The 26354-nt window shown below is 41.2% G+C and overlaps 1 protein-coding gene across 4 annotated transcripts in view; it reads left to right on the forward strand.

Moving 5' to 3' along the window:
• LOC126278180 (carotenoid isomerooxygenase) overlaps positions 1 to 26354 on the forward strand; it is a 323874-nt gene that overhangs the window by 272572 nt on the left and 24948 nt on the right. For all 4 annotated transcript variants that reach the window (XM_049978088.1, XM_049978086.1, XM_049978089.1 and 1 more), the window contains 2 exons: positions 366 to 522; positions 16493 to 16704. In XM_049978088.1, coding sequence (XP_049834045.1) covers positions 366 to 522; positions 16493 to 16704 — 369 coding nt within the window. The remainder of the gene's footprint in view (positions 1 to 365; positions 523 to 16492; positions 16705 to 26354) is intronic.

The following is a 26354-nucleotide window of genomic DNA, read 5'->3' on the forward strand; positions in this document are numbered from 1 at the left end:
GGGAAAAATATGAATAGCACCCAGTAAATCACAAACGGAAAAGTCAGTTATTAAGTATCAATTGTTTGAACTAGTGAGTCATTCATCGAGACTAAAAATTAAGAAAAGGTAACTAGTGAAAGAAAAGAGATTAAATGGTGCAAGGTACCAAAAGCAAGGCTGCTGCACATCTGAAATAATTACGAATTGTATAAGATGAAATCACTTGCAAGTGTATATCCTCATTGTGTGATTGTAACCTGAAGACAAATTCTCCACTTGATATATCTCAATTATTAATGAAGTTATAGTGAAGATTTTTCAAATGTTTGTAATTACTCAACTACATATTCACAATTCTAATGATTGTGTACATTTCTCTACAGGTTAATGTAGCAAATTATCTTAGCATTGTGAACCATACATCTCACCCTTTGGTCATGAATGATGGCACAGTATACAATATTGGAATGACATTTACTGCATCGGGTCCTCATTACTGTGTAATGAAGTTTCCACCTCCTTGTGCTTCTGAAGATAAAAGTAAGCATAAATCTTGAAATCATAGTGTGATATAGAACTTACTGGATAACATTACGGTGTTTATATGTGGTAAGAATATGTGTTCAGTTCATTTGTGTATCCTGGAAACATGAAATAACCATAAAAATTAAATGTTTTTCTCAGTATATTACTAAAAGACTGCAATAAAAATATTTTCTAATGTATATTCATAAAGCCTTTGAGAAAATTTTGTCACTGTGACTCATTACAAAAGACCACTATACTTTTTTATAAACATTAAGGGTTTGATATCTAAGCATTCTAGTAGGTTGCAGCAACTTGCTCTTTCAACATTAAATGATCTCCATTCATTTCACACCTCTTCTCACAGTAAATTGAGTATACTGTACATGAATTGGTTTCATTATTAAATTACACAAAGTCCCTGTTTTATCTGTTACTTCTCAGATCAGAAATTGAGCTGTAGGCTACATAAAAAATACCATCATTTCTTGTTGAATTCTGTGTTTCCCATACAGTGACAGAAATGAAACAAGTCATTCAGGCCTGTTCAGTTAACACACATTTCTTCTCTGTTTTTCCAGATTAAGTATCAGAAAACTTCTTTTAAGACTGTCTTGCCTGATTCACCTCTCAATTCCAAATTTCTCGCTATTCTGATGAAGTCTTAAAGTGGTAGCAATGGCATATTTTCCTGAGTTTATGTATGTAAAATCCCTTTAAGCCAGTCAGTGTAGATTTTGTTGTGACTGAGTTAAAAGCATTCTCAAAACATACAAACTCCAAATAAAGTGGTAAATCATTCTGATTGTGCCATTCTATACTCTTATTACAACTTGCAAACAGTCATTGTGCTATATCTACTTCTAAAGAAAGTTTGTTCCTTTGCCTGATAGAAGTTACTGATTTTTTTAATGCAGTTTCTGGCAATTTTCGTGAATACCTTATGTATTATGGAGAGGAGGCCAATAGGTTTGTAGTGATTGTACCCTGACTGTCTCCTTTCATTTGCAGTGTAAGAATTACAGCATTGTTCCAGTTGTGGAGAATTAGCCTCCTTCCTAGGCATTCTGTAACAGTTTTTAAGGTTCTTTTTTACTACTTTGTGTGCAGCATTAATCATTTCTACTGAAACCTCAACACTTCCTAGCGACCCCGGAAATACCAAGGCTAAGGATTTACACAATTTGAACTTGCATCCTATTGCACCACAAAGACAAGACTATGAATTCAGGCCACGCGGAGTGGCCATGCAGTTTGAGGCATCATGTCACAGATTGTGCCGCCCCTCCCACCGGCATTGCTACATTGTATCTGGATGTGGGTGCATGCCCTCTGCCCAGTTTTTTGGTCATTGTTGTCAGTCAGGCTCAGGGTGTACGCCCCTCAGGCATAGGTGTGTGTGAGATGTTATTAGCATAAGTTAGTTTAAGTAGTGTGTGAATCTAGAGAGTGATGACCTCAGCAGTTTGGTCCCTTAGGAATTCACGCACATTTGAACATTTTGAATTCAGTATCATTTTGAAGAAAACTGGAACATGTACAGATTCTGAGTAGCAGCAACTGTACCCAATACCATTTTCCACCATTCACTGCAAAATCAATATCATTTGCCCCCTGCAGCTTTGATATGATGTGTGCTTTTGCAAGTGCCTTTCATTTACTTATACATAGTGGCTTTATACATCACATCTGCCATTACATCCAGAATATCACTATTTTCATGATTAACTATCTATGTTTCCAATTCATTCCTTGAACTATAAAACATTAAAAAAGTACAATAATGCTTTTACAGTTTCCTCTCTGTTGATAGTGTTCTGTACAACTTTATACACAGTGGTAAAGAAACATGAGCTACAGAGTAGTGCACCAACTGTTGTCTTAGGAAAGCTGGACAGGAGCCAAAATGATTAGTGAAAAAGTTAACACAGTCAACAGAATATTTACTTAACTTGTTTTTCTCCAAGTTAACAAAGACTCACTACAAATAATGCACCAAGAAATAGAGTCCAGCTATCACAATGTCAACAGAGAAGAGGCTTGCTGTATTAACCACAAAGAATTGTGTCGTAGTGATGAGGCTCCAAGTGCAAGAAGTGCAAGTGGGATGAGCGGCTACCACCATCTGTCCTATATCACAGTGGCAGAGGGCACTCATGGTACTGAGCTGCTGGAAATATGGCCCAGCAGGTGCAAACTACTGGGTCCTCCAGGTGCTGCATGACTGCTATTGGCGTGGAACAGCAGGTGCAAACTACTGGGTCCTCCAGGTGCTGCATGACTGCTATTGGCGTGGAACAGAAACTTGCAATTCTGTTACTGACATCAACACCTGTGGTGCGATATCGATGCATGATACCACATCCCCCCCCCCCTCCCCCGCCCCTCTCAGGTTCCTCACAGTTGTCGTGTGGTGCAGTTGAGTGAATGATGATGGGAGGGAAGGCTTGATACAGGTGACAATGTGGAGACGCAAACTGACACTGAGGTTGGTGCCAAGCTCCCACCTGCACTCTGGCATACAACCTGAGCCTGACCGGCAACAACAGCCAATAAACAGGGCAGAGGACATGCACCCACTTCCAGAAACAATGCAGCAAACAAAGACAGAAGCATCTTGATGACTGCAGAGGGACCGAAGGCAACACGTGGGACAGCATCATGAAGAGGTACCCATCCACAGACAATGGTGGTTGTGGTTACAGCTGCACTTGTGAAAGGTTGTTGACTTCCATTGGTTTTGATACTGGCACAAACTGCTTGGGAACCATGGGAGCCAGATGCAGCTAAGGCTGCTGTGTCCAGGCAGGCACAGAATCTGAAAGTGTAGGGCCTGTGGCAGGATTGCACAATTCACATGGATGAATTTGATTCAGTTGCCATGTCACTAATCCTGCCAGTCCCTGCAGGAGAAACAAAGAACATCCAATACATTGTACAATGTTGCTTTGCCCCCAGCACCTCACTCTGCCATACAACCTGTAAAAGACTGAATCATTAGTTTGATATTCTGGGTGCCACCCACCATGGTGGATGCAGCAATTGAAGCAAGGTGCAATGGTGTCGTCCATGTAACAACTCCACTGGTGGTTTGTCCTTCACTTGGCTGGGAGCGATAGGAAAACAAGAAGAGCAACAGAGCTTGATCCCATGTGTGGAGACATGAAGTCTGTCCATCTGTTGCTTAAATGTTCACACAAGGTGTTCAGCTTTGTCGTTGAATTGTGGCTGGAGTAGTACATTTGTGATGTGCTTGATGCCAGAAGCAACCAACTCGGTAGCAACAAATTGAGGTCCGTTGTCAGTCACAATCACTGCAGGCAATCCCTCTAGGAAAAAGATTGATGACAAGGCCTGGATTGTGGAACAAGCCACAGTAGAGTGCATAGAAACCACAAAGGGAAATTTGGTAAAAGTGGCAATGATGGTGAGTCAATGTTTATTCCAATATAGGCCCATGAAGTCCAAGTGCAAACATTGTCAAGGCACTCAGTGTTTTGGGAATGCAAAGAACTGCTAAGACATAGCTGGCTGATGTCATCACTGTCTCGGCACTGAGAAGTCAACTGTTCAATTTGGCATCAAAACTGTGCTAAGTGCAATGATGTCGCACCAACTGCTTGGTGAGAACTATTCCCCAGTGACCTTGGTGTAACAAATGAAGCATATCAGTGTGGAGAGCCTGGGGAACCACAAAAAGTGAGTAGTCATTATCAGTGAAAAGCAAATTAACATCTTGGTGAGGTGTAAAGCATATAGATGGGCAAAATATTGGTGAACCCCAGAACTACAAATCTGTCTGGCTGAACATAGCCAGAAAGTGTAGATATAGTGCAATGGAATCTGCAAATCAGGATCTGCTGCTGTGGCCTGGGCAATTTTCCAGTGACTGAGCAGAAAGCTACACAAAACAATTGTGTGTTGTACATCAGTGTAGCAACAAGAAACAGAGGACTCATCAAGAGTGGAGTCCAGGCCAACAGGGACATGAGAAAGAGCATCTGCCTTGGCATGCTTGGAAGTGAGCTGATACACAATCTCATATTGGTAATGACAAAAGAACAGCTCACCATTACACCTTCTGCACTGTGTGAGTTGGGGCTGACTGAGAATGGTCAAACAAAGATTGTAGAGATTTATGGTCCGTCACCAAGTGAAATTTTCTGCCAAAAAGATATTGATGAAACTTAGTGACACCATAGACAATGGTGAGAGCCTCCTTTTCAATTTGCCAATAAGTACATTAAGCTTTGTTCAACAACTTCAAAGCAAACATAATCAGCCTACCAACAGCACCAAATTTATGTGACAAAACTGCACTAATGCTGTAAGAGGATCAAAATGAACAAGGCATCGACCATGAAGCAAAGCATCTTTTAGTGCCTGGAAAGCAGATTGACGCTCTTGCAATCAAACAAAATGAACATTCTTCCTGTGCAAGCAATGCAAGGGAGCCACAGTTTGAGCAGCATTAGGAATAAACTGTATGAAATATGTCAGAACCCCTAAAACAAACTGTAATTCCCACACATTGCATGTGGGAGGTCACAGATAGCATGCAATAGTGACTGCACTGGTTGAAAATGCTGGCTGTTAGTGACATGTCATAAATACTCAAGTTCAGTCTGGAAAAAACACATTCGTTTCTGTTACATTTGAGACCAACTGTGGACAACACTAGAAACAGAGTACAAAGGCTGCTAATGTGTTCTTCAGGGGTGCGGTGAGAGATGACAGTGTCGTCTAAATAATTCAAACAAAAAGAAACTTTAGTAGTCAGCTGCTCCAGAAATCACTGAAATGTGATGGATGTGGAAGCCCTGCCAAACAGAAATACCAAAACTTTTAACAGACTCAGATGAGTGTTAATGACAAAGACCTCTTGCCACCACTCATCCAGAGGGAAGTGCAAGTAAGCATCATGCAAAGCAGTTTTGTAAAAGTAATAACTGACACCTACTTTATCTATCAGTTTCTCTGGGCACAGCAAGGGATAAACGTCAGGAACTGTTTGAAGACTCACAGTTTTCTTAACATCAGGCACACAGCTGGAGTCTGCTAGAGAGCTTCTTTAGAACAACAGGAGGGGTCACCCACTGACTGGCAATAATGTATGCTGTGACCCCACTGTTTAGAAAAGTAGCAACTTCCTGAGCCACCTGTTCCTGAAAAGAGCCTGAGGGCGGAACGAGCCTGACTGTGGAATGTGCTTCATTGTGACATGAGCAACAAAATTATTGGCTTTGCCTAAAAACTCAGAAAACAAATCCTGAAATCCTGCATATAACTGAGCACCACTCTCCTGAGGATCAGAGGAAGAAACAGAAAGTAAATTATCCTGAATGCTTAACTCAAACAAATCAAAAGGGAGGAAAGCACTGTAAATGTCACTGTCTTTGTCAAATTTCAGAAAGTTCTTGGAAGGCTACAGGTGCCTTAAGACAGGAATGTCACGACTGTTATATGTCATCAGCGTATGGCACAACTGCACAATTTAGGCTCGTCAAGCAGTTCGTAAGTGCTATAATTGAGTAAACCCAGTGGAGCTCCAGTGTCAAGCTGAAAATGGACTGATTATCCAGCAGTATTAAGAGACAGAAAAATCATTGTCCTCATGTAGCACTGTAGACGAGTTGCGAGCTTTTCAGGGAGGTTCCTTATGCTTCTGTAAGCACACTGACTGATTGTAGACGTCCCACACTGACTGTACATGAGCCCATTTGCCACAAGAAAAGCAAATCACTTCATGTGAGGGGCAGACCTGCTGGTCATGTAACATATTACAGTAAGGAAATGACTTCACACCTTGTGCTGTGAGTGACACATGTTCACACAAGCGCTGTCGCTGTGGCCAACCGGGCCATGCTGTTTGCAAGCTGGGTGTGAGGCCTGTTTGCTGTGGCTATCTACAGAACAAATAGGTGCTGCCTCAAAAGTGTTTGCTGTGCTTTCACTCGAATCTTGATAGTCAAGAACCTGCAGTACCTTTTGCACGGAAGTGTCCGTGTATTAAGAATCTGTTCTCGAATTCAAGAGTTAGCTACATTGTGCATGATGACATCACAAATCATTGTATCTCTGTAACATTTGCTTCAGTCACATTTGAATATACACTCTCTAGTAAGGCCTTGCAATTCAGTCACCCACTGATGGTATGTCTGTTCTTGTTGCTTGTGCAATCTAAAGAATTTGTAATGGGCAGCTGTCACTTGTACTCTGCCCTCATAATACTTTGGAAGCATCTGCAATAGGTTCTTGTATGGTACTAATTCAGGGCAGGATGTGGTGGAGTGCAACCTGTAAATAATCACTCCTGCCATGGCCAATAAATAAGAATGTTCGTCAGTACTTATATGTGAAGTGCTGCAACATGCATAATGAACTGTATAAGGTACTCTGTCCAGTCTTCCTTCACCTTGTCAAACTCACAGAATGACAGCACATGTGCAGGTGATGATATTGCCACTGGGTCTGGTGTCTTGTGTGAAGTCATCTGCACCATGATGGATTGATTCATCAATTCAAGTAGTTGTGGCAGTTGTTGACTCTGAAACTGAATAAACTGAGTTAGGTAAGCTGCAGCACATGATTGTGGCTTAGTAGCCATAATCTATGAAGCAATGAACAGAGAAAGCTAAAGGGGCTGCAAAAGCAGCAACTAAGGATCCTAGAATATAAACAGCACAAGCAAGGCAAATACTGGGGGAAAAATAACAACAACAACAACAACAACAAAAATAACCAAACAAGATGACTGCCTCATCTAGGTAGTAGTACTCATCATCATGTTTGTTGCATATGACTTCATACATAATGTTAAGATGATGTGGGTTACAGAGTGGTGCAGCAATTGTTGTCACAGAAAAGCTGAACAGATTCAGAAATGATTAGTGAACACATTAACACTCTAACCACAAGATTCACTTAACTTGTATTTCTCCAAGTGTATGAAGACTCATTACAAATAATGCAGCAGGAATAGAGTACAGCTGCCACAGTGTCAACCAGGAAGAGGTGTGATGGAAAGTTGCAATTCTGTTACAAACATTGACATCTGCGGAGTGGTATCAATATGTGATACCACAGATGGCTCTTGTCATCTGTTGTTGCAACATCTACACAAAATCTGTTCTAGTTTTGTCTCCTTCATACTTCTATTGTTTCCAGTGAATTTTATTACCCAATTTTAAAGTGAATTAGGTCTCTCATGTCATTTACAATTTGCTTAGCAGTTGTTAAATTATGAGCTACATATTTCATTTTTATTTAATCTGATCCTTCCCAAGTCCATTTTCAGTTTATTTTTCTTGGGAAGAATGGGTTTAAGGATGAACATGCTGTTCTTCTTAACAAATTCTAGTAACATAGGATTTTTGTCACTTCTTGTTTCATACCCCAAGCTTCTCAGTAAAGTTTTTGTCCTATTTTCACATACAGAATTTCAGTTTTCATATTTTAGTTGGATTTGCTGTCATTTATCAGTCTCTTCATAGAGCACTAATAGACCTCTTTCACCTCCTTGTCAAAATTTGAATAAGCCAGTGTACATAATTTAATGATTTACATAAACTATCTTTCATTTATTTTGACACCAAATCCTGGTACTTTATTTTCAGGATTCTTTCAATATCTATAACAATGTTTTTATTTTTCTTATTTACAATAAGACCAGTACCTGAATATCCCCTGTGTTCTGTTCTCTCTGATAAAATGTGCTCTGAATTCAATTCTGTTTTGTATTAACTTTTTAGCTGTAATTCTCATAAGCCTACTACAACCCCACATGTTGAATTCCTCTTCCCATTCTACAAACCTCCTTCTGGATCCTTGCATTCTGCAAAAAATATAAGGGGTGTTCAAAGAGAAATGAGTCAGAGGCATAATTACAGAAACCAGTAACTACATGTTAGAAGTATTGACCCTGCCTGTTGAGACACTAGTCCAACTGTGACACAAGGAGGTGAATGACTGTCTCATAAAGTTCCCAGGGCTGCAATGTTAACCTGTTCCACATGTACAACTGGACATCATCATCCGAGTTGAAACATTTGCCCCTCGGAGCCTTTTTAAGGGGTCAAAAATGGCGTAATCTCAGGGAGAGAGGTCCTGACTGTATGGAGGGTGGCCGATAACCTCCCATTTCAATTTCTTCAGGAGTACCACGACTCTATTGGCCGTGTGAGGCTTTGCATTGTCATTGAGCAGAATGACACCACGCATGAGATTGCTTGGTCGTTTCGATTTGATCGCTTGGTGAAGGATGGTCAAGGTTTGCGAGTAACGCTGGGCATTCACTGTTGTCCTGTGCTGCAAGAAGTGAATCAGAAGGGGGCCATCTTGGTTGAGGAAGAACATCAGCATTACCTTTCCTGCACTCATTGTACTCATATGGATGGCCTTGGCTTCTTTTGGTGGTGGTGACTCTAGATGCTTCCGCTGGAGACTGTCATTTTGATTCTCTTTCTAAGTGATGACACCATGACTCATCTCTAGCCACCACTCATGCCAGGAACACATGCCCTTCCTGAGCATAGTGTTGCAGACAGTGAGCCATTCAACATGCTTCCTGGTGTGGTTGAAGACTGTGGGTCACCCATTGGGTGCACACTTTGCAATGTGTAGTCATTCCTTCACAATGGTGTGAACACTTCCGATGCTCTATCCAACCACAGTGGCAATAGCTTTCACTGTCACTCAGCACTCCTGTGTAATGAGTGCATCCACCAGCAGGATGATGTAATCGGTAACGCAGTGTGGTGCTCCAGACCGTGCATCATCAGCTAACAACACCCATCGTTCCCTGAAGCACTTGTGCCACATCTTGACCCTTGCAAGGGGCATGCAGTGTTTGCCATACACTTGTGACATTTGTTGATGAATGTCTGTTCCTCCTCCTCCTTCCACTGTCAGAAAATGAACAACAGCTCTTTGCTCTTCTTTTGATGCCTCCTTGTCACTGTCTGCAATGCAACTGGCAGCATTGGCCAATTGATGCTTGCTGCTGCTAGCTCTGTATAGTCATGTGATGTGCACATGTGCACACATGCCCTCTACTGACAGACTGTGAACTTCCAAGCTCTAGTCAGAACCACACATCATTACACATGCCATGGTATTACCTTTCTGTCCCCAGTTTGTGCATTCCAGACTCTTGCTCGTTTCTTTTTGAATGCGCCTTATAATGAACAATCTCTGAAACAATGAGCATATGTGCTACTTTCACAGTGTATTGGGGTGTATAAGTGTATATTAAATATCTAATAAATAAACCCATATACATTATTTCCTATCCTAATGTTTATGTACTATGTGGAAACTACACTGAAGAATTGAAGAAACTGGTACACCTGCCTAATATTGTGTAGCCCTCATGAGCACACAGAAATGTCACAACACAATGGGGTATGGACTCGACTAATGTCTAAAGTAGTGCTGGAAGGAACTGACACCATCAATCCTGCAGGGCTGTCCATAAGTCCATATGAGTGGGAGGGGGTGGAGATCTTTTCTGAACAGTACGAAGTAAGGCATCCCAGATATGCTCAGTGATATTCATGTCAGGGGTGTTTGGTTGCCAGCAGAATTTTTTAAACTCAGAAGAGTGTTTCTGGAGCCACTCTGTAGCAATTTTGGACGTATGGGATGTTGCATTGTCCTGCTGGAATTTCCCAAGTCTACTGAACAATTGACATGAATAGATGCAGATGACAAGACAGGATGCTTATGTACGTGTCACATGTCAGGTGTCATAGCTAGACATATCAGGGGTCCCATATTACTCCAACTACACACGCCCTACATCATTATAGAATCTCCACCGGCTTGAAAAGTCCCCTGCTGACATGCAGGGTCCATGGATTCATGAGGATGTCTCCAAACCCACACACATCTATCTGCTTGATACAATCTGAAATGAGACTCGTCTGACCAGGCAACATGTTTCCAGTCATCAACAGTTAAATGTCAGTGTTTACAGGCCCAGACAAGGTGTAAAGCTTTTTGTTGTGCAGTCATCAAGTGTACACGAGTGAGCCTTCGGCTCCGAAAGCCCATATAAATAAGGTTTTGTTGAATGGTTCGCACACTGGCACTTGTTGATGGTCTCCCATTGAAATCCGCAGCAATTTGTGGAAGGGTTGCACTTCCGTTACATTGAATGTTTCTCTTCAGTTGTCATTGGTCCCATTCTTACAAGATCCTTTTCTGGCTGCAGCCATATCAGAGATTTGATGTTTTACCAGATCCCTGATATTTGTGGTACACTTGTGAAATGGTCATATGGAAAAATCCCCCTTCATCACTACCTCAGAAATGTCCCATTGCTCATATGCTGATGATAACACCAGGTTCAAACTCATTTACGTCTTGATAACCTGCCATTGTAGTAGCAGTAACCAATCCAAAAACAGCACCAGACACTTGTTGTCTTATACAAGCCTTGCCAACCATAGCACAGTATTCTGCCTGTTTACATATCTCTGTATTTGAATACGCATGCCTATACCAGTTTCTTTGGTGCTTTAGTGTATAACTTGGTGCATGGCCTCCCTAATTCTGATTGGTAGCAATCGGCATCAGTTAAGAGGTATCACACCATTGCTTTTTACAGCATACCATTAGCCAGCCATTGCTGAGCTGTGCTATCACTGTCTTTGTCATTATTTAACTGATCATTACCTCCAACATGCACATCACCACTGTTGTGGAAGCTCAGAACACAGGTGTGTGTGTGTGTGTGTGTGTGTGTGTGTGTGTGTGTGTGTGTGTGTGTGTGTGTGTGTGTGTGTGTGTGTGTGTGTGTGTTGCCTGCACTGCGGACTTACAGCACATGGAGTCAGATTTTGTCCCCACCACTCCCAACCCCCAGGAGACCCTGCGCGCTCTCTCCACTCCCTGCATCTGAGTTAAGCCAAGTTATAGTTCACGAGTAGTATAATTTTGTTGTTCTTTATGTATATGTTATCAGATTTCCAAAAATGTAGCTATGCCTCAAACTTACATCCTTATTTTGTGCCATCAGACACATACTTTCCAATTGAAAATTGCACAAAATATCCATAAGTAGAGTAAAAACCCAGCCTGTAGAAACAGGTGTTGATTGAGACGTGATTTATTATGAAGTTGTAAACATAGTGGAAAGTTCAGGTTGGAATATTAACAATATTATAAACAGAATAGATTGCCACTCACTGCAAAGATGACTTGTTGAGTTGCAGACAGACAATTAGAAAAATGCACACGCATTCACACAACCAAGAACAACACATGCTTGACAGCATGGCCAGAAATGCTTCAAATGGGATTAACAATCCAGTGTGGAGTGGGAGAAGGGAAAGGGATAGCAGAGTACTGGTGAGGAAGGAGTAGTCTGCACTGGGGGCATGCAGGGACTAGAGGTGGCAGGAGAGGGCTGCCAGGTGTAGTGAGGGGAGGCTGTAGGGAGGGGGGAGAGGGCAACAGAAAAAACGAGGAGCAGAATAGACAGGTACAGAGAAGCAGAAAATACTGTTGGGTGTGCTGGCAGAAAACATCACAAAATGAGGATGAGGGGTGGCGAATTGTGAGGGGGTGACAGGACAGAGTGAGAAAAAACAGTTGGGTGGATATGGGGACAGTAGGTTACAACAGGTTAAAGCTGGGATAATTTCAAATGTGGGGAATGCGTTGTAAGGACAACTCACATCTGCACAGTTCACAAAAGCTGGTGGTGCAGGGGAGGACCCACATGGCCTGGGCTGTGAAGCAGCCGTTGAAATCGAGCATGTTATGTTTAACTGCATGTTTAACATTGTTCTTCGCCACTGTTCGGCAGTGGCCATTCATCCTTGTGGACAGCTGATTGGTAGTCCCACCAATATAAAAAGCCGAACAATGATTGCAGCAGAGCTAGTATATGACAGAGCTACTTTCACAGACTGCCTGGCCTCAGGTGGAGTAGGATAAGCACATAACAGGACTGGAATAAGAATAGTTGTCTCAGGCAAGTGAAACCCCACTGCAAGCAGCAGCATCAGTGCATGATGGGAGTGGCAACTGGGAGGGGGTAAGGAGGAGGCTGGGGCGGTTTGGAGGGGGGATAGTATGGTAGGGGTGGTGGACAGTGAAGTGCTGCAGGTTAGACGGAGAGCAGGGTAGAGGTGGAGAGGGGAGGGGGGGTGGAAGTAACGGAAAAGGAGAGAAATAAAAAGACAGGGTGTGATGGTGGAATAGATGCAATCCCTGTCTCATACACCCTCCCACCACCACCTATTCCAGTCCAGTCATTAACATCACCTATCCCATCAAAGGAAACATCCTGGCAAATTAAAACAGTGTCCAGACTGGGACTTGAATCTAGAACCTTTGCCTTTCACAGTCAAGTGCTCTAATGACTGAGCTATGCAAGCATGACACACCACCCCTCCTAACATCCACTAATATGTGAAACTAGTCATGTAATCTACAAGCTAAACTGCAACCACTGTGCTGCATTCTATGTAGGTATGACAACCAACAAGCTGTCTGTCTGCATGAATAGCCACTGGCAAACTGTGGCCAAGAAACAAGTGTACCATCCTGTTGCTGAACATGCTGTCAAATGTGATATCCTTCATGAAAATTCTAGAAATGATATCCTTCATTTCAATGACTGCCTCACAGCCTGTGCCGTGTGGATCCTTCCCACCAACACCAGCTTTTCTGAATTGTGCAGGTGGGAACTTTCCCCGCAATACATCCTATGATCCTGTAACTGACACCCAGTCTTTTTATTTCTCTCCTTTTCTGCTACTTCCCCCCCCCTCACCACCCCCCCTCCCCTCCCTCCTATCCATACCCTCCATCTAACATGCAGCACTTTACTGTCTGCTGCCCCCACCATACTATCGCTCCCCCTCCCCACGACAGCCCAGCCCCCTCCTTACTCCCACCCAGTTGCCACTCCCATTATGCACTGGTGCTGCCGCTCACAGTTTGGTTTCAGTTGCCTGAGACTGCAGGTGTGTGTGTGTGTGTGTGTGTGTGTGTGTGTGTGTGTGTGTGTGTGTGTGTGTGTGTGTGTGTGTGTGTGTGTGTGTGTGTGTGTGTGTGTGTCCGTACAAAAAGAGAACAATTGAAAGCACATGTCAGACCTTTCTACATAGCTGGACAAACACAAAAACAAAAGAAGATAATTAAATTGATAATCACATGAACTGTAAAAGAAAATACAAATGTTGGTAGGAAATGCACTCTATGATAAAAGTTCCAGACTTGTCCATTAATCTGTGTTTACCTACTATTGCTGATTAACATTTGAATGTAAATTTTGATAACTATGAAGAAATCAAGGTTATCTATGAAAGTCATCCACAAAGTAAGTTCATTTTCTATTTTTATACATTGCAGCACTATGATCTCAGTTCCAAGTATGCACTGCAGTTACTCTGACTCGATGAAAAGACATGTACACCATTTTCAGATCGCTGCTGCCAGTGTGTGCTTTGTAGTGCTTCTTTATAATGTCAGCCACAATTGAAAATGCTGCCATATGTGTAATCCGATCTGCGATTCATTTTCTAAATGCAAAGAAAGCTAAATGAAAGAAATTCATTGGAAGATCTGTGAGGTTTACAGACAAAATGCTATGAGTGATTAAATGGTTACAAGATGAGTCAGACTGATCAATGAAGGATGTGATCAAGTGCATGATGAAGAACTAAATGGACGCCTGTCTGTGGTTACTGAAAAACTGGTTCACACAGTTGAAGAGTAGATTAAGCACAACCGTAAGTTGGCACTTAGTGCCCTTGCTATAGAAGTTCCGCAAATTCCATGATCACTAATTCATGAAATTGTTACTGAAAATCTGAAATTTCGAAAACTTTGCTCATGTTGGGTACCCAAAATTCTTACTGAACAACACAAAAAACAACAGATGGGCAGTGCACTCCAGTTTTTCACATGCTACAATGAAAAAGGCAATGGTTTTCTTTCTCAGATAGTTATGGGAGATGAAATTTGGATATCATATGACACCCCTGAAACAAAACAGCAATCAATGGAATGGAGGCACATTTCATCTCCAATGATGGTTAAGCCTAAGCAAATGTTGACACCTTGAAAAATCATGTGCACCATTTTTTAGGACAGAAAAGGCAATATGCTGATTGATTTCTTACCACGAGGCCAAACAATCAATGCACACAGTAACTGCGAGACCATTAAGAAATTGCTCCATACAATACAGAACAAGCACTGAGGATTACTGTCAAAAGGTGTTGTCTTTTCCGTGATAATGACCGCCCTCACGTGGTGCATGTGACCAAACAACTCTTATGGGAATTTTGCTGAGACACTTTTAATCATCCTCCACACTGCCTGGACCTCGCTCCTAGCAACTTTCATCTCTTTATACACCTAAAATCTGTCATTGGTGGCCAACACTTTGATGAGGATGATAATGATGATGATGATGATGATGATGATGATGATGATGATGATGATGATGATCTGAAAGAACATGTTACCACATGGTTGAATACACAGGCAGCAACCTTCTATGAAGAAGGCGTGCAAAAACTTGGGGCACGCTATGAAAAGTACCTACAAAATTTTGTAAACTATAAAGAAAAATTCAGAATAGGAGTTAAAATCCATGGAGAAGAAGTAAACACATTGAGGTTTGCCGATAACATTGTAATTCTGTCAGAGACACCAAAGGAGCTGCAAGAGCAGCTGAACGGAATGGACAGTGTCTTGAAAGGATGATATAAGATGAACATCAACAAAAGCAAAATGAGGATAATGAAATGTAGTCAAATTAAATCGGGTGATGCTGCAGGAATTAGATTAGGAAATGAGACACTAAAAGAAGTAAATGAAATCTGCTATTTGGGGAGCAAAATAACTGATGATGCTTGAAGTAGAGAGGATATAAAAGGTAGATGGCAATGGCAACGGCAAGGAAAGCGTTTCTGAAGAAGAGAAATTTGTTAACATCAAGTATAGATTTAAGTATCAGGAAGTCGTTTCTGAAAGTATTTTTATGGAGTGTAACCATGTATGGAAGTGAAACATGGACGATAAATAGTTTGGGCAAGAAGAGAATAGAAGCTTTCGAAATGTGGTGCTAAAGAAGAATGCTGAAGATTAGATGGGTAGATCACATAACTAATGAGGAGGTATTGAATAGAATGGGAGAGAAGAGAAATTTGTGGCACAACTTGATTAGAAGAAGGGATCGGTTGGTAGGGCATATTCTGAGGCATCAAGGGATCACCAATTTAATATTGGAGGGCAGTGTGGAGGGTAAAAATCATAGAGGGGACCAAGAGATGAATACACTAAACAGATTCAGAGGGATGTAGGTTACAATATTTACTGGGACATGAAGAACATTGCACAGGATAGAGTAGCATGGAGAGCTGCATCAAACCAGTCTCTGGCCTAAAGACCACAACAACAACAATGTAGAAAAGTAGTTTAATAGTTGTAGATTTTTGTACAATATATATTTTTTCTGTGTTTGTATACTTTTGTTTTATGTAACCAAATGGAACTTACTTTGTGGACATACCTTGTACATTATAAAAGAATGTATCATAGTTTATAATAAACATACTTCTCTTGATGCTGCTAGCAGGAGTTTGGATGTGGATAGATGTTGGAATCATTGTATCTATATAGTTATATAATTTGCAACAGCACTTAATAATAAATATTGTAAACAAGTACTTGAAATTGCAGGGTTTCCCAATAACTGCTGTAAGCTTATTCAAGTGTGTTAGATCAAAACTCTCTGCTAATCCTAGGCACAGAAATTATTATTGTGTCTTGAACTATAGTTGTACAAATCACTGTTCATCCTGAATTAATATTTATTTTTAATAAGACATTTTGCAAAAAATGAATATACTTGACATACATTACATTCAACAAATCTCTTATTTATCTTCTATTCCTATAGATAATTCTCTAGAAATAAATTACCCAAATGTAAATAATAACAAAAAAATTTATATTTCAGAATGTGTGAACTCATTTGAACAGGCTACAATTGTTGGAACTATTCCTTCAAGATGGAGGTTACATCCATCCTATATGCACTCATTTTCTGTGACTGATAACTATTTTGTCATCCTGGAACAACCATTATCACTTTCAGTGCCTTCATTTCTGAAGTGCCACTTCAAGAATGAAGCAATGATAGGAGCTCTTCAGTGGTATCCAGATGAAAAGGTACAGTGCATTTTTAAGTGTAGTCTACAGATATTTGTGAGAACAAGTGTGTCTTTCTATTGTGCCCAATAGATCCAATATTAAAAGAAGTACATATGATGGCAGAAGAACAATAAAGTGATTTGAAATTTTTGTAGCAGGATCAGAAACAAAGATGCAAGATATAGGAGTGTTGTGGTAAGTCTCAATAGAAGCTAGAAAGTCTGCTTAGCATAAAGCTTTGGAGCTCAAACTCATTCTTCTTCCACTAAATTTTCCATGAAAGTGTTGAGTGGTGTGCCATTTGATCTTTAACTTTTCACCACAATTTTTTTAACTTTGTTTCTTGCTTTATAAAAAATAATTTATAGTTCCATTGAGACAAATCAATAGTATGGCCACAGGAACTGGATTAATCTGCCTGTACGCCATTCTTTTCATAGGTCACTCAAAGAGGATTTTCGTGATGTCCAGGAACCAACAAACTTTGTTTGCTTCCAAAACATTGTTCAGTGTAAAATTTGTGAATGTCTTTTGTAAAAGCAGTGGATGTACTTTATATACCATGACTATGCCTTGGACGCCATTCTAGATTGCCATCTGTTGCCTCAAATGTCTCTTCTTGATTAATTATTGTCGTGCTACTTCATTCTGGTGATCTGGATCTGCTGTGCTACTACTATGCCCAAACATCCAACTCTTCTGCACTTCTTTCCAGCTAGCAGGGAAAGCTAAATGAAATATTGCAACTTCTACTGCATGCTATGAAATGACTTTGAATGAACTCTTGTTCTGACTCTTCTATATTTTAAAGTTCATTATTTCCCATTAATATATATTACAGTACCTGAAACAGACTTTATCAATAATAATACACATCAGTTATTAAAACATGTCTGACTTAAAGGTCATACAGGCAGTCAATGGCCTATTGAAAGATAATTCAATTGTCTTGATGATGCCATCAGGATTTTTGTTAGGCTGTGTATTCTGGGCAGCCCATGACACCTTCAGGTGGATGCACCACAGTGTAAACATGCACTCCCAACTAGTAGATGCTGCAAATTCTCTGCCAACATACCTTGGCCCTCCCACAGTGTCCGCACCAAAATAAGTAGCATGAATTATATCTAATCCAACCTTACACACTATTTCTTTTGCTGGAACAGTTCTTCATAGTGGAGCAGGATACTTGCCAGAACATCCTGATATAATACAATTGACAATATTAGGAACACATTTTTACAAATAATATTCAATTGAAACATTTTTGTATCTTTTGCTACTGTGTGTAAAGGAAAATTCAATGTATCAAATTTTTAAAATCGTAAATGGTTAGAGAGTTTGGCCCATTCTTACATTTAGGAGCACAGTATTCTGAGAGAACCACTTAAAATGTGACACAGGACTCCTAATATTAGAAAGAACCCATCATATATCATGTGTGTTCCTGTTAGCCAAGGGTCTGAGTTTTTTGCCCCATTCCTCCTACCAACCTTCCTGTCGTTTTTTTTTTTCTCCTTGAAGTAGAAAATTGTTGTTCAGTAGCTAGCAGTACTACATTCCATTATGGGAAACTGCACCTCTTGAATGTAAATACGAACCAGCCCTCTGTCCTTTAGTTTCCACGACAGTGATCTTTATCTTGACAATTGCCGTTTCCTTATTTCATTACATGTAAACCATACCAGTGAATAATCGTATTGATTTTCGTGTTCTGTCTCTGGTGGGTCACTTAAATTTGCATACATAATAGCCTGATTGACTGACTTCAATGCTAATTAATTCAGGAACAACACAATGTATCAAACTGTTTTTAAACAATTATTTCTCAGCAGGACCTACCCTGTGACACCCTTACAAGCCTTTCAGATGGTTTCTGACCCTCCTGTATAGACAGACCCATACTGATCAAGAAATATATTGTCAGTCCTGTACTAATTACTCTCTCTGGTTTATCTGAACAAATTTTTTGATATACTCATGAACTTTGTGTCATACTCATCAAATACACTCCTGGAAATTGAAATAAGAACACCGTGAATTCATTGTCCCAGGAAGGGGAAACTTTGACACATTCCTGGGGTCAGATACATCACATGATCACACTGACGGAACCACAGGCACATAGACAAAGGCAACAGAGCATGCACAATGTCGGCACTAGTACAGTGTATATCCACCTTTCGCAGCAATGCAGGCTGCTATTCTCCCATGGAGACGATCGTAGAGATGCTGGATGTAGTCCTGTGGAACGGCTTGCCATGCCATTTCCACCTGGCGCCTCAGTTGGACCAGCGTTCATGCTGGACGTGCAGACCGCGTGAGACGACGCTTCATCCAGTCCCAAACATGCTCAATGGGGGACAGATCCGGAGATCCTGCTGGCCAGGGTAGTTGACTTACACCTTCTAGAGCACGTTGGGTGGCACGGGATACATGCGGACGTGCATTGTCCTGTTGGAACATCAAGTTCCCTTGCCGGTCTAGGAATGGTAGAACGATGGGTTTGATGACGGTTTGGATGTACCGTGCACTATTCAGTGTCCCCTCGACGATCACCAGAGGTGTACGGCCAGTGTAAGAGATCGCTCCCCACACCACGATGCCGGGTGTTGGCCCTGTGTGCCTCGGTCGTATGCAGTCCCGATTGTGGCGCTCACTTGCACGGCGCCAAACAGGCATACGACCATCATTGGCACCAAGGCAGAAGCGACTCTCATCGCTGAAGACGACACGTCTCCATTCGTCCCTCCATTCACACCTGTTGCGACACCACTGGAGGCGTGCTGCACGATGTTGGGGCGTGAGCGGAAGACGGCGTAACGGTGTGCGGGACCGTAGCCCAGCTTCATGGAGAAGGTTGCGAATGCTCCTCGCCGATACCCCATGAGCAACAGTGTCCCTAATTTGCTGGGAAGTGGCGGTGCAGTCCCTTATGGCACTGCGTAGGATCCTACGGTCTTGGCGTGCATCCGTGCGTCGCTGCGGTCTGGTCCCAGGTCGACAGGCATGTGCACCTTCCGCCGACCACTGGCGACAACATCGATGTACTGTGGAGACCTCACGCCCCACGTGTTGAGCAATTTGGCTGTACGTCCACCCGGCCTCCCGCATGCCCACTATACGCCCTCGCTCAAAGTCCGTCAACTGCACATACGGTTCACGTCCACGCTGTCGCGGCATGCTACCATTGTTAAAGACTGCGATGGAGCTCCGTATGCCACGGCAAACTGGCTGACACTGACGGCGGCGGTGCACAAATGCTGCGCAGCTAGCGCCATTCGACGGCCAACACCGCGGTTCCTGGTGTGTCCGCTGTGCCGTACGTGTGATCATTGCTTGTACAGCCCTCTCGCAGTGTCCGTAGCAAGTATGGTGGGTTTGACACACTGGTGTCAATGTGTTCTTTTTTCCATTTCCAGGAGTGTACTATACATCTCTTCAATGTGTTTTCTTGCCCTGTGGTTTATATAACAGACCTTACTGTAAACATTCTACCACTATCTAGTTCAGCCCCATAACGTTAAGCCCTGTACTATAAACAGGAGAGCATCAGTGAGATGAGCTGATGTTTAACCACTGTACAGTTTTTTGTGTCCATACGACAGGCACCAAGCTGTCAGTGAGGATAATCAGAAACTGACTGAAGGTCTGTACTGGTAACATAGAGCATAGAGTGTACTTTTCAGTACAATACCATCACTTCAGTGGCTGTTTCAGCATACAGATGGTTTCGGCCACCTATCAAAGTCCTTCAGAACTCTATTGATTGGCATTTGCTCAGAGGCACTGTATATGCTTACTTCTTAACACATGAATGGTATCAAGGTCTAGCTGATAATTCTTGTTGACACATCCTATTTTATTGTTTATTTATGCCCTTAGCATATTTCAAATGCTTGCCCAACTAGTGAAAGTGAAGGGACTGTCTCATAAGATAGTTCCTTAAAAAGGCTAAGTCACATCCTGTTGGCTCCCTCCTCCATCCTCCTTCAACTGAGATAATGTTGTTCCTCTGATGATCTCATTCAAATGAGAAATCAAACTAAAACTTCATTCATTTCTGCTAACATTTTTACATTTATTTATTTTCATTTGTGTCTCTTTCTTATGTTACAGTAGGCTTATTTTTAAAGCATTTTTTTTCTCATTGTTGTAGCCTGAATAGCAATTTACAATAGCAACATCCTTAAAAGGTAGTTTTAATGGCTAATGTAAAATATAAATCTTTCACAGCAAATAAGATTCTGTAAAACGATATTTGAGATTGATTATTTTTGCTTATCAGCATGTGAACACTTTAACTTAAGTGAATATTATATTTGAGTTATATCAATATGTTTTTAGTAAAATGATACTTCTGTTTCTTAATTTATTTTGTGTAAGTAAGTAAGTAAGTATATATTAACCTAGTAGATTTATGGTCTCCATAATAGAGACCAGATGGTTATAATTAAAGTGCAGCATCTCACAGAGGTCCAGTGTGGGCTGTAATTATTGTACGGCAGCAAAACTTGGTAGATATGTTGATGTGTTAATGCAGCAACAATAAACACTGGGAAAAAAAGAGTTCTTATTTTAGCCACTATGTGCAAATCTGGCACAGTACAGTGTCTCGTCAACACCTGCAGTGCTCATATTGAACAAATTGTGTAAGCAGCAGTTAATAATGAAATCAACATATTGCCTTTTCACTCGTTTGACCTTTCCTACCCACATACAGTTCCTAATCAATTTTCTATGGAAACATTTCTATTCATCCTTTTTGCATTCACAGCACCAGATTTTCACCTTGTGGCCAAAACTGGAACCAATTTTTTGCTGGCATAGATCGGCTCCACATTGAAACATTAGAATATCTGCCAGGTTTTACTACCATATGGTAATGACTGCTCACACAGGACCTCTGTGAGTACCTGCACTGTAATTATAACCTCCTGGTAGACCAGCTTTAATATTTAACTTTACTCATTTTTTGGCAAGCATGAACTTACTTTTTACATACATCAGTTTCTTGACAATATAAATAATAAATTCATCTTATATGGATGTACGCACAAGAATCCACAAGACAGAGAGGCATTATTCATAGTGTGTTGATGGAAAGCCCATAGCAGTTCCCTTACAGCTCTCTCACATGTGAAATCCAGACCTCTTGCACTGTTCATGGATATGGCTCGACAGTCTGCCAGAGAGAAAAAATGTAATGGAGGCTCAACATAATGACATTTAAATATCTCTTGCAGTCACCTATTTTCAGCTTCTAGTGTATTATTCATTTTCTCCCATTTTCCCTAATGGCGTGATTATTTTCTTCCATTTGGCTTCCTGTATTTAAGTATGAGGCTTTCCATTACGCTGATTTTTAGTTTTCACACTGAACATAAGTCAATGTCAGTTATTTTCCAGAAATGTGATGAACAACTCAGCAACTGGACTAAAATCAACAGATTAACTATCAAGACCAAAAAGACAGCTTCCATGAACTTTCACATAACACAAAATGCAAATTCCTCTCAGCCATTTGTCACTGTAAATAACCAGTCAATAGATACCGACACTGTTTTCAAATTCCTGGGTCGGTGGGTTCAAGATAACCTGAAATGGAATACACATACAGGAAAGAGAGCAATGAGGATTATTACTGGGAGCAAACCCAGAGACTCCTGCAAACCCATCTTCAGAAAGTTGGAAATCCTTACACTGCCTTGCCTCTACATTCTCGAGACCCTAAAATTTTTCAGAAACCACATAGTGCCAACTGACCCCAGAATCATAAAAATAATGAAATAGATGAACACAACTCCAGGAAAAACACAAACCTGCATGTTATACATAGACACATTCAACTGTGTAAAAAGAGAGCTATCCACAGGGGCCTCCAACTGTTCAACAATCTTCCCACTAGTATTAAGTCCATCGAAGACAACATAAAATTTAGCAAAGCCATGAAGTCGTATTTGTTGCCACTGTTTTTACTCTGTAAATGAATACTTAGAACATTAATCTTGCTGTTTGTGTTAAATTGAAAACATTGAGCAGTATAATACATTAGGATACTATAGGCCTATGTTAATATATGTTAACAATGTTAAATGATATTTTCCGACATCTGCAACACACTGTGTGCCATCAGATCACATGGAATAAATAAATAAATAAATAAATATAATTTAAATTGGCCAATAAAAAACACTTTCATCAGCTGCAGCATACATATTATCAGTTACCCATGTTTAATTTAACATAACATAAAGAGCGTCAGTCATGCTTTTAGTGCCTCAGAAGGTGTCATCTGTCAATTTCTACCTTGCAAGAAAGGGAGTCTTGTGGCACTGTTAGAAGCAACCATCATTCTATACTCTAACTTAAATCTCCATGCCTCTTTAACATCCATATCACATAAAGTTCTGTTTCTCATTCAAAAACTTTAGTATATGATGATGACACAAGCATACTAATCAAAGATCCAAACTCAGCCATAGCAGATATACCTCAGATGAAAGCTGAACAGGTCTAAAAGTGGTTCATGGCTAACATATTAAGTCTTAGCCTCACACACTCATATTATGTAATTTCAAACAAGCATTAATGACCTTTTAGCACCAAGAGTAGACATTAATGGTTATACACTGAAGTGACAAGTCATGAGATTCTTCCTAATATCCTGTCTGGCCTCCTTTTGCCTGGCATAGTGCAGTAGCTCAACATAGCACGGACCCAACAAGTTACTGTAAGTCCCCTGCAGGAATATTGAGCCAAGCTGCTGCTATAGCCATTCATAATAGTGAAAGCATTTCCAATGCAGGATTTTGTGCCTGAATTGACCTCTCAATAATGTCCCATAAACGTTCGATTGGATACACTTCAGGCAATCAGGGTAGCAAAATTATTCACTTGAATTGCCCAGAATGTTCTTCAAATGAATTGGGAACAGTTGTGGCCCAGTGACATGCTGCTCTATCGTCCTTAAAAATTCTATCATTTTTTGGGAATATGAAGTCCATGAATGACCACAAATAGCCTCCAAATGGCCAAACATAAGCATTTACAGTCAATGATTAGTTAAGTTGGATGAGAGAACCCAGGCCATTCCATGTAAACACAGCCCACACCGTCATGGAGTCATCACCAGCTTACATAGTGACTTGTTGACATCTAGCGTCTATGGCTTCAAGGGGTCTGCACTATGCTGTAACCCTACCATCAAATCTTACCAATTGAAATCAGGACTCAACTGACCAGGCCATCATTTCCAGTTGTCTGAAGTCCAACATTTATGGTGATAAGCCCAGGAGGGGCACTGCAGGCGATGTTGTGCTGTTATCAGTTGTTTGCTGACATAGCCCATTAATGCCAAATTTCTCCACACTGACATACTGGAGGCATAAGTTTTACATCCCACATTGATTCCTGTGGTTATTTTATGCAGTGTTGATTGTTAGCACTGACAACTCTATGCAAAAGCCACTGCTGTTGGTCATTAAGTGAAGATGAAAGTCGGCCACTATGTTGTCTTTGGTGAGAGGTAATGCCAGACATTTAGTATTCTCAGCAAACTCTTGACACTGTGGATCTCAGAATATTGAATTCCCTAACGATTTCTGAAATGGAATGTCCCATGCATCTTTCTCCACCTCCCACTGTGTGTTTGAAGTCTGTTAATTCCTGCTGTGCACCCATAATCTCATTGGAAATCTTTTCATCTGAGTGCATCTACATCTACATCCATACTCCACAAGCCACCTGACGGTGTGTGGTGGAGGGTACCCTGAGTACCTCTATTGGTTCTCCCTTCTATTCCAGTCTCGTATTGTTCGTGGAAAGGAGGATTGTCGGTATGCTTCTGTGTGGGCTCTAATCTCTCTGATTTTATCCTCATGGTCTCTTCGCGAGATGTAAGTAGGAGGGAGCAATATACTGCTTGACTCTTCGGTGAAGGTATGTTCTCGAAACTTTAACAAAAGCCCGTACCGAGCTACTGAGCGTCTCTCCTGCAGTGTCTTCCACTGGAGTTTATCTATCATCTCCATAATGCTTTTGCAATTACTAAATGATCCTGTAATGAAGTGCGCTGCTCTTCGTTGGATCTTCTCTCTCTCTTCTATCAACCCTATCTGGTACGGATCCCACACTGTTGAGCAGTATTCAAGCAGTGGGTGAACAAGCATACTGTAACCTACTTCTTTTGTTTTCAGATTGCATTTCCTTAGGATTCTTCCAATGAATCTGTCTGGCATCTGCTTTGCCGACGATCAACTTTATATGATCATTCCATTTTAAATCACTCCTAGTGCGTACTCCCAGATAATTTATAGAATTAACTGCTTCCAGTTGCTGACCTGCAATTTTGTAGCTAAATGATAAGGGATCTATCTTTCTATGTATTCGCAACACGTAACACTTGTCTACATTGAGATTCAATTGTCATTCCCTGCACCATGCGTCAATTCGCTGCAGATCCTCCTGCATTTCAGTACAAATTTTCATTGCTGCAACCTCTCGATACACCACAGCATCATCTGCAAAAAGCCTCAGTGAACTTCCGGTGTCATCCACAAGGTCATTTATGTATATTGTGAATAGCAACGGTCCTATGACACTCCCCTGCGGCACACCTGAAATCACTCTTACTTCGGAAGACTTCTCTCCATTGAGAATGACATGCTGCGTTCTGTTATCTAGGAACTCCTCAATCCAATCACACAATTGATCTGATAGTCCGTATGCTCTTACTTTGTTCATTAAACGACTGTGGGGAACTGTGTCAAACGCCTTGCGGAAGTCAAGAAACACGGCATCTACCTATGAACCCGTGTCTAAGATCCCTCTGAGTCTCGTGGACGAATAGCGCGAGCTGGGTTTCACACGACCGTCTTTTTCGAAACCCATGCTGATTCCTACAGAGTAGATTTCTAGTCTCCAGAAAAGTCATTATACTCGAACATAAAATATGTTCCAAAATTCTACAACTGATCGACATTAGAGATATAGGTCTATAGTTCTGCACATCTGTTCGACGTCCCTTCTTGAAAACGGGGATGACCTGTGCCCTTTTCCAATCCTTTGGAACGCTTCACTCTTCTAGAGACCTACGGTACACCGCTGCAAGAAGGGGGGGCAAGTTCCTTCGCGTACTCTGTGTAAAATCGAACTGGTATCCCATCTGGTCCAGCGGCCTTTCCTCTTTTGAGAGATTTTAATTGTTTATCTATCCCTCTGTTGTCTATTTCGATATTTACCATTTTGTCATCTGTGTGACAATCTAGAGAAAGACTTACAGTGCAGTCTTCCTCTGTGAAAAAGATTTGGAAGAAGACCTTTAGTATTTCGGCCTTTAATCTGTCATCCTCTGTTTAAGTACCATTTTGGTCACAGTGTGTCTGGACATTTTGTTTAGATCCACCTACCGCTTAGACATAGGACCAAAATTTCTTAGGATTTTCTGCCAAGTCAGTACATAGAACTTTACTTTCGAATTCATTGAACACCTCTTGCATAGCCCTCCTCACACTACATTTCGCTTCGCGTAATTTTTGTTTGTCTGCAAGGCTTTGGCTATGTTTATGTTTGCTGTGACGTTCCCTTTGCTTCTGCAGCAGTTTTCTAATGCGGTTGTTGTACCACGGTGGCTCTTTTCCATCTCTTACGGTCTTGCTTGGCACATA

Source organism: Schistocerca gregaria, chromosome 6, assembly GCF_023897955.1.
Source record: "Schistocerca gregaria isolate iqSchGreg1 chromosome 6, iqSchGreg1.2, whole genome shotgun sequence".
Lineage (NCBI taxonomy): Eukaryota > Metazoa > Arthropoda > Insecta > Orthoptera > Acrididae > Schistocerca > Schistocerca gregaria.